Source organism: Asparagus officinalis, chromosome 9 (genome assembly GCF_001876935.1).
Source record: "Asparagus officinalis chromosome 9, Aspof.V1, whole genome shotgun sequence".
Classification (NCBI taxonomy): domain Eukaryota; kingdom Viridiplantae; phylum Streptophyta; class Magnoliopsida; order Asparagales; family Asparagaceae; genus Asparagus; species Asparagus officinalis.
In genome coordinates this window covers 11,140,615-11,150,117 of record NC_033802.1, presented here as the reverse complement: position 1 = coordinate 11,150,117, position 9,503 = coordinate 11,140,615, and the positions used below count along the sequence as shown (strand labels likewise).

The 9,503-nt window shown below is 40.2% G+C and overlaps 1 protein-coding gene across 1 annotated transcript in view; it reads right to left on the bottom strand.

The window, feature by feature from the left end:
- Positions 1 to 921, bottom strand: part of LOC109823194 (polygalacturonase-like) — a 2,366-nt gene extending 1,445 nt beyond the window's left edge. The window contains exon 1 of the mRNA XM_020389481.1: positions 502 to 921. Coding sequence (XP_020245070.1) covers positions 502 to 921 — 420 coding nt within the window. The remainder of the gene's footprint in view (positions 1 to 501) is intronic.

Below are 9,503 nucleotides of genomic sequence, written 5' to 3'. Positions count from 1 at the left end.
TTTTCTATTGATAGTCAATAAATTTAACATCTAGAACCACAAAATTTGGTTGCATCAACTTCTCTGTAAAAAAAAAAATTTATAGAAACAACATTTTAAAGTATTTATTAGGTTTCACATATATAGGGATAGTTTGGAACCTCTCAAAATGGGAGGGGGATTGGGTCAAGAATCCTGATTGGAGAAAACTAAGTCAGTATTTGCATACCTTTTTGCAAGGGCAAAAGGGCTCCTAAAAATTGGTTCTATCTTGATCCACCCTCCTCCTTATCAAAACATAACCTGTTTATCTCAAAACTGGATTAGGATCAATCATGACCCAATTTCTTGCCAATGACCGATATGATATCTAAAGCTTGTCATAGTCTAATTAGGCTAAATTAGAATGGCTAATGAAGTCTACTCCTTGTGATTAACATAAAATATGAAAAATATGGTAACAAATGATTAATTCAACTTGTAACTATCACTAAACTAACTACTCAGTTCAAGTAAACCTACTATAGAACCTAGTGGGCAGCTCCTATGAGCCAACTTGCAAGCCCACAAAGCCTGTCCTCTTCCATCAAGAGTCCCACCCAAGATAGTCAAACCCTGCACATTCTGAAACTCCAACCATTTAATCGCGGATGAGCCAATACTACTCGTAGCGATGATAGTCCCTTTAATTAACACCAAAATCGAATTTTTGCACGGGCCCCAGAAAAGCGCGCTACTGACATAAAAGTTTCCCTGAGGAATGTAAACAATTGAAGGCTCTCTCGACCTGCAGGCCATCCCCCACGCTTTCAAGAATGCGTCCGCTGAGTCAGTTTGGCCATCAGGCCTTGCACCAAAGTCTACCACATTGTAGGCTGATAATCCTAAAGTTGAGAATGATGTGAGGATGAAAATGAAGAGGATAGTGTTGGATTTTGCCATTGGATTTTTGTGTTGTTGAAGAGTTTCATGGTTTGATTGTGTATTTATAGGTAGATCAAAGAATATAGTAACATGAACTAGCATATAATTTTTGCTCGAACTTATTGAGAGTCTTTGCATATGCGTTGGTGCTTATGTGTTGCGAAGATCAACTTATAAGGCAATCATGTGGTCATGTTAGCATGCACTTAATGCATAGAGGATTCTTTCGAGGAGATCTGAGTCCTTGAGTAAGTCAATTGCACAAAGATATGAACAATGATAAACTTCTAAGATGTGTACGTTATTGCTTAAGCAAGTCTTATTATGGTGGCTTAATGGAGTTAACTTCTGTCTGTCCTTTGAGCAAACCCCATGTGCATAAGGGATGATGAGATTGTAAAAGTGATGAACACGGCGAAGAACAGCTCAGGAAACAAGCAGAAAACTGTCAGGCAGCTTGACGGTCGACCGCGAGATCAGCTGCGGTCGACCGGCAAACGTGCACACTACAGGGTGCGTTTTCGGATTTCTATTCGGTCGACCGCGGCGTTAAGCGCGGTCGACTGCGGACCCTGTATTTGATTTTCTCAGTTTCTGTCATTTTGTCCGGTCGACCGTGGAGTCAAGTGCAGCCGACCGCGGAGTCAAGTGCGGTCGACCGCGAGTTGGGTCTGGGCCTGGGTTTTTGTTTTCTGACTCATTTCGTTTTGTGTTGATATATAACCCTAAACCCGATTAATTAGGGTTAAGCAAGGACGATTTGAGTAGATTTTTAAGAGAGTATTGTGCATCCTTTGTGGGAAGATTTGAGAGAGATCTAGAGAGCTTTGTTTAAGGGTTTTTGGTGAGATTTGTAACCCTATTTGTATTCTCTTGATTTCTAATAGTAAGAACCCCTCCTTGCCCCGTGGATGTAGGCAACTTGCCGAACCACGTAAATTCGTTGTCTTGCTATGATTTGTGATTTGTGCTTGTGTTTGGTTGTAATCTTTCTCGTTGTCTTGTCATGCACTATTTGGTTTCGAGTTATGCTGTGCATAACAAGTGGTATCAGAGTTTGACTTAGGGCGTGTTCGAAGGATTCGCTGAAGGATTTTTACTTGGAGAGTTAGATCTATAATATGGAAGAAGCAAGAATACTAGGGTCATCTCTTACGAAGGCGATACAGAGTCTGAGCATCAATAACACTAAGATTGATATTCCGAAGTTCGATGGAAAGATTAATTTCGGTTTGTGAAGGTGACAGGTGATGGATACGTTGGATGCACAGAATTTGGAGGAGACTCTTGAGTTACAAGAGAAACTTAAAGACATGGAGGATAAGGTTTGGAAGAAGATGAATAGTAGGGCTTATGAAATTATTCGGTCATGCTTGACGCTGGATCTTACTTATGATGTGATGAACGAGACGTCAGCGAAGAGATTGTGGGAAACGCTCAATGAGAAGCATCTTACAAACAATATTGAGAATCAACTTCACTTGAAGAAAATGTTTTACTAGTTCAAGATGAAGATGAGAGTTTCTAGGGAGCATGTAAATAACTTCACGAAGTTACTTTCAGATGTGGCCAATGTGGATATCATGGTTGAGGATAAAAACAATATGATGCTAATTTTGTGTTCGTTTTTGGAGGATGATTATGGTACGTTTGTTCTCACTATAATCAATGGAATAACTATTGTTAGCTACAAGGAGGTGATCTCAGCAATGGTGAACTATGAGTTGAGATAGAGTGATGGCGAACCCTCCGATAAGACTTCAGGAGATGCATTAGCAGTTCGAGGTCGTAGTCCAAACCGTTGCTAAGTCAATCGCTCAAAATTGAAGAATAGATATGGCTATAAGAGTGTTGGTAGAAATCAATGTCGTTTTTGTGAAGAAGAGGGACAATGGAAGATCGACTGCCCAAAGTTGAAGGACAAAGCTGGGAAGAATAAGTGAAAAGATGTACAAGCTTCAAAAGTGAATATTGTAAAAGCTGTTGATGAACATTCAGATTCAGATTCTTTAGGCTATTCGTGTCCTGCATTACCGTCGGTTTGCTATGCCGACTTTACGAAGTGGATGTTGGATTCGAGAGCCACATATCAGATTTGCCCTAGGAGGGATTGGTTCTCCAGCTTTAAGGAGCTGGAAAGAAGGGATGTCGTGCTTATGGATAATGATCACGTATGTTCTATTGGTGGTATTGATTCAGTCCGGATCAAGTTGCATGACGGAGTGGTTAGGAAATTAAAAGAAGTGAGATTCGTGCTGCAGTTAACGAAGAACATCATTTCTCTTGGTACTTTAGAGACAGCAGGTTATCGGGTGATCTTAGAGGATGCTACTGTAAAGGTTACGAAGGGTTCTATGGTGGTGATGCGAGTTATTAGGAAAAATAACCTATACTACTTAAAGGGCAAGACAGTTACTAGGGGTCTGACAGCTTCTATCACTATAGAGAAGGACACTACCAGCTTATGACACATACGTTTAGAAGACACTGGTGATAAGTTCCTACAGACATTAGCGAAACAGGGGCTAATGAAAGGTGCGAAAACCTGCAAGATGGAGCTGTGTGAGCATTGTGTACTTGGAAAGAAGACTAGAGTAAAGTTCGATACCGTTATTCACAACATCCAACGTATATTGGATTACATTCACATAGATGTTTGGGGCCCTTTCTAAGCACACTTCACTTGGTGGGGTCAGTTATTTTGTCATTTTTATTAATGACTATTCCAGAAGAAATTGGGTATATACAATAAAGCATAAACATGAGGTCCTGGATATTTTTGTGGAATGGAGAAAGAAAGTGGAGCTACAGAAGGTAGAAAGGTGAAAGCTCTTCGTTCAAATAATGGCAGAGAGCACAAGAGTGATTCATTTCTGTAGTTTTGTCAGGATCACGATATTAGACGACACTTCATAGTTCGAGTGACACCGCAATAGAACAGGATGACTAAGAGATTAAACTGTACCTTGTTAGAGAAGGTGCGATGTATGATGACACAGAGTGGATTGCCTAGATCCTTTTAGGCTGAGGCTTTAGTTTATGCAAGCTATCTCGTTAATAGGTTTTCGTGCACTGTGATACAAGGGAAGACTCCTATGGAGCGTTGGTCTGGTTCAATGGCTAGTGACTATAAGTCGCTTCGGATATTTAGGTGTCCTCCATATCATCATATTAATGATAGAAAATTGAATCCGGTGGCGAGGAAAACAGTCTTTGTAGGATTTAGAGAATGTGTTAAAGGCTTCAAGTTATGGGATCCATAAGATAAGAAGATAGTCATTAACAAAGATGTAACATTTAATGAGGCGTACATGATGAGGACTTAAGTTCCTCGGCAGATGGAAGAAGACCAGATTAGTAGGATATCGCAGCAGGTGAAGGATGATATGACTCCACCCACTCCAAATAGTATTGTATCTATTGAGGCTCCTACAAAGGTGATACTGGAAGGAGATGAGATGACAGATGGGCATTTGGAGGATACAGTGGATGGTAAGACTCAGGAGCAGGGTTATTTTTAGGAGTCCATTGCAGCACATAGAAGAATAATTCGTCGGCCAGTTAGATACAATAATGTCATAGTTGCATATGCTTTATTAGTGGAGGTCATTGATAATATGGTTCCTTCTACATTCAGTGAGGCAGAGTCTGTCTCTGATTCGATCAGGTGGAGGGAAGCTATGGAGGAGGATATATGGTCTCTTCAGAAGAACGATACTTGAAAAACTTGCAAAGCTACCTAAGGGAAAGAAAGCTATTGGTTGCATGTGGGTATATGTAAAAAAAAGAGGGATCTTCTATTGGAGACATTAGGTACAAAGTCAGATTGGTTGCTAAGGGATATGCACAGCCTAAGGGCGTTGATTATAACAAGGTATTTTCACTTGTTGTGAAGCATTCGTCGATTTAGATTTTATTAGCATTGGTGGCACAACTGTATTTGGATTTAGCCCAGATGGATGTTAAGACAACCTTTCTATACGGAGATTTAGATGAGGAGATCTACATGACACAACCCTTGGGATTCAAAACTGTAGGAAAGAAAGATTTGGTGTGCAAACTGAAGAAGTCTCTTTATGATTTGAAGCAATCACCGGGATAGTGGTACAAGAGATTTGACAATTTTATGATTGACCATGGATACACGAGGAGCTCATATGACCCATGTGTTTACATGCACAAGCTACAGGATGGTGAGTATATTTATTTGTTGTTATATATTGATGATATACTTATTGCTTCTAGGAATTCTTCGGCTATTCGAAAGTTAAAAAAGGAGCTGTCATCCCGAGTTTGAGATGAAGGATCTTGAAGAAGCTAAGAAGATATTAGGAATGGAGATTGAGAGAGACAGGGTGAAGGGGAGATTGAAGCTTACACAGAGGAGTTAGTTACAGAAAATGTTAAAGGAATTTAGCTTTAATGGTAATGCAAAGTCTGTGAGTACTTCATTGGCTCCCCACTTCAAGCTTTCAGCTAATATGTCATCTGTTTTAGTTGAGAACAATGATTACATGTCGAATGTTCCATATGCCAGTGCGGTGGGTAGCTTGATGTATGTGATGGTGTGTATGAGGTTAGATTTGTCACATGATGTGAGCATGGTATTGAGGTACATGCACGATACCGAGAAGGGTCATTGGGAGGCTGTGAAGTGAATTCTAAGGTTGTTTGGTGAAAAATTTGTAGTAAATAAAATGAAAGAAATTTAATTTGTATTCTCTCGATCTTAATTATAATTTGAATTCCGATTAGAAAAAAGAGGAGAATGATATGGATTCTCCCCTTTGTTTAATTCTGGGTTTTTCACAGTAGCGATTGAGTGTCTCCTTCGAATGCTCGCGTCGAATTTGCTCTTCGTTGACGATCCGACCATCTTGTCTCGCGGGAACAATTAACTTGTGTGGCAAGTTTGATGGAGAACTCTTAACGAGTTTAAGAACTCAGAGCGAGTTTAAACTCTGTAACAGAGTTAATTTAAACCGAAAATCGATTAATAAGCCAAGGATGAAAGCCCTAAGGAATGCTCCAGAGATTGAGCGAAGACCCCCTTTTCTGATCTCTAGATCCTAGAAATCTCCAAGATCCAAAGATGATCTGCTCAAGAGGTTGCCGATCTCTCCTTTTTGCGATTTGTTTTTTAGCGCAAAAAGCCGATCCCTTAACTCAATTGAGTTTCTGGTATTTATAGAGGATTACGGGTGGTAACTGCCCCCTTAATCCGCTCCTAAGTGGGGGGGGAAATCCCTCAAATTGTGGGGGAAAAACGGTTCCTGGAACTATTCAGTTCGTGTTTGAACGAGTCAAACGCCGAAAATAGCGTTCTGGGCCCGAACTCTGCGTTTTAGACATCAAACGCAGAGTTGGGCCTGTTTTAGGCTGAAAACGCACAGGTCGTGCAGCGTTATGAACTCTGAAACGCAGAGTTGAGCTCTGCATGAACTCTGTGTTTTGGACCTGGGACGCAGGGTTTGGCTCTGCATGAACTCTACATTTTGAGTCCACGAACTCTGCGTTTTGACTCTGGAATGTAGCCACGACCTCTGCATTTCGAGTTTGGAACGTAGCCACGACCTCTGCGTTTTGAATCTCAAATGTGGTCACGACCTCTGCGTTTTGAGTTTAGAATGCGGGCATGACCTCTATGTTTTGAGCTCAGAATGCGTGCATGACCTCTGTGTTTTGAATCTTAGATGCAGCGGTAAGCCTCAGGTGGGCTCGGCGAGCTTCAGGCTAAGTCCAATGTTCAGGTGAAGTGCAGTCTCACAGATGGACTTCAGAACATAAGTTGCTGCGAAGAACACGTCATAACTTTCAAACCATAAGTCAGAATGGGACGAATTATATATAAAAATCGGCTATCTCGACGAGACGGAGCCGACCAAACCAACCCCATTGGGTTCGATTTGCTTCCTCCGTTTCGCCAAATTCCTTCCGGTTTGAGAGATATCCGTGTTTTTATATGAATAAACCGTCAATTTGTAGTCTCTTTTGCTAGAGCGTTGCAAAGATCATCACATTGTAACATTCATCTTGGCTCCTTAAAAATATGAGAGTCATCAGATTGTAACTCCCGATATTGATTGTGAAGGCTGTTGAATTAGTGTTTTTATTGATTGTTGTGAAGGTCGTTAGACTGTAACCTTCTACGTGAAAGTCTTCAAATTATAACATTTTGGAAGTCATCGAATTATAACTTCTATCATCGGTGTTTGATGGGGATTAGTTATCTGTTATGATTTTTAGATAGCCTATAACGATATATTAAAGGCAGAATGGATGTTAGTTTGATTTTTCAGAAGAATAAGAAGAATGGATATGATTGTATTGGCTATGTGGATTCAGATTATGCGAGAGATCTTGACAAGCACTGATCTACTCCAAGATATGTATTTACATTGGCAGGAACACCGGTATGTTGGAGATATACACTTTAGTCTACAATGGCTCTCTCTACTACAAAAGCAGAGTATATGGCAGTGACTGAAGCTGTTAAGGAGGCTTTGTGATTGTACAGATTGTTAGAGGACTTGGGGATTACAAAGGAGACCATTTGGGTATATTATGATAGCATGTCTGCTATCTATTTGTAAAGTACTAGGTTTATCATACACGTACGAAGCATATTAATGTCAGATTCTACTTTGTTCGTGATGTTTTAGATGATGGAGATGTCATATTAGAGAAGATACACACGAAGGAAAGCCCTGCGGATATATTAACCAAATTTGTTTTAAATATGAAATTTGGTCATTGTTTAAAGCTATTGAATATTCTTCAATGTTGAGGGCCTTTGGAGGCCATTTGAGTGAACTACGTTCAGATTGATTCCTTAGGTAATAAGATATGTAGGCAGTATTTTTCGATGCAGCCGGGTTGGATTTGTTGATTTCAATGGGGGGAGATTGTTAGAGCTCTCGTTTGGGTTCCCGACTTATTGTGGATTGAGTCCGTTATCGTAGGTTTATTCCACTTCATACTGGATGTAACAAGTGGGATATTTGGATGTTTTAGTATCAGCTCAGTTTTAGGAGAAACTTCACCGGGGTAGAGATTTGTAGAAGTGACGAATACGCGAAGAACAGCTCAGGAAACAAGCAGGAAACTGTCAGGCAGCTTGACGGTCGACCACGAGATCAGCTATGGTCAACCGGCAAACGTACAAACTACAGGGTGCATTTTTAATTTTCTGTCCGATCAACCGTGACGTCAAGTGCGATCGACCGCGGACCATGTAATCGATTTTTTTAGTTTCTATCATTCTGTTCGGTCAACCGCGGAGTCAAGTGCAGTCGACCGCGACTCGGGTCTAGGCCTAAGCTTTTGTTTTCTGACCCGTTATGTTTTGTGTTGATATATAACCCTAAAACTAATTAATTAGGGTTAAGAAAAGACAATTTGAGCTGATTTTTGGGAGAGTACTGTGCATCCTTTGTGGGAGGATTTGAAAGAGATCTAGAGAGCTTTGTTTAAAGGTTTTGGTGAGATTTGTAACCCTATCTGTATTCTCTTGATTTCTAATAGTAGGAACTCCCCCTTCCTTACCCTGTGGACGTAGACAACTTGATGAACCACTCAAATTTTTTGTCTTGCTGTGATTTATGATTTGTGCTTGTGTTTGGCTGTGATCTTTCTCGTTGTCTTTGTAGGTGTCAAAAATTACCTATAGGTTTCCACACGTAGTTCAAAACGAAGAGAAGATGATAAACACTATTATCCAAGTCAGAGAGAATTATCCAAGTCAAAGAGGATTATCTGATGCTAAAAGAAAGAAAAGGAACGTGCGAGGTGAAGAAGTGCACAAAGTAGAAGAAGCACGTGAAAATACAAAGCGAGGAAGTAACAACGAGATTTAGAATGTATGGTTCGAGAAGAATTAAAATTTCGACCATGATTCACTTCGAATTTGAAAAATCTCGAAAGATAAAAGTTGTAGGTCTCTTCGTCATCTTTCCAAAGCATCTTGAATCACTTTATTTTGAGGCCAGACAAGAGAATTAAAGCCAAAATACTAAAGATAGTACAAACTATCTCGAAAAATCCGAGTTACCTCAAAGTGACTCAGAAATTCCGAGTCACTTCAAAGTGACTTGCACCCAGGTCAATTCCTGATATGTTTTCTGATAAGATTAGCTTCTAGAACTCCTTAGGGTCATCCATAAATATATGGGGTTATCCTTAAATGTTTGGAAGCTATTACACAATCGAAAACCCACCTAAACGGGATAATAACGGTTATTCTTCAATCCTATCCATAAGCACGATATTTAAATTTTATAAATACACTTCTAGCACCTTCATAAAGGTAGATCTGAAGGGAGCGATAAATTTTAGAGGAACTAGGGTGAGGTTTTGACGAATTTCAAAGAGGCTAGCAGATCTTGGCGAAGTTCTTCAGCATAAAGAGGGAGAGTTCGAGAGATCTGAGGCCCATCCCTCTTTCCTACGGATCAAACTTGGTTTTAATCTCGAGAATAGTCATAATCTCGTTTGGTCAAGATTATCACTTCTGCAATTGTTTCTTTTGTGAAACAAGAGCATCAAACTTCCATTCTGTTAACCGGATCTGATCCGCGATAGTCCACGGATAAACCCCAGCA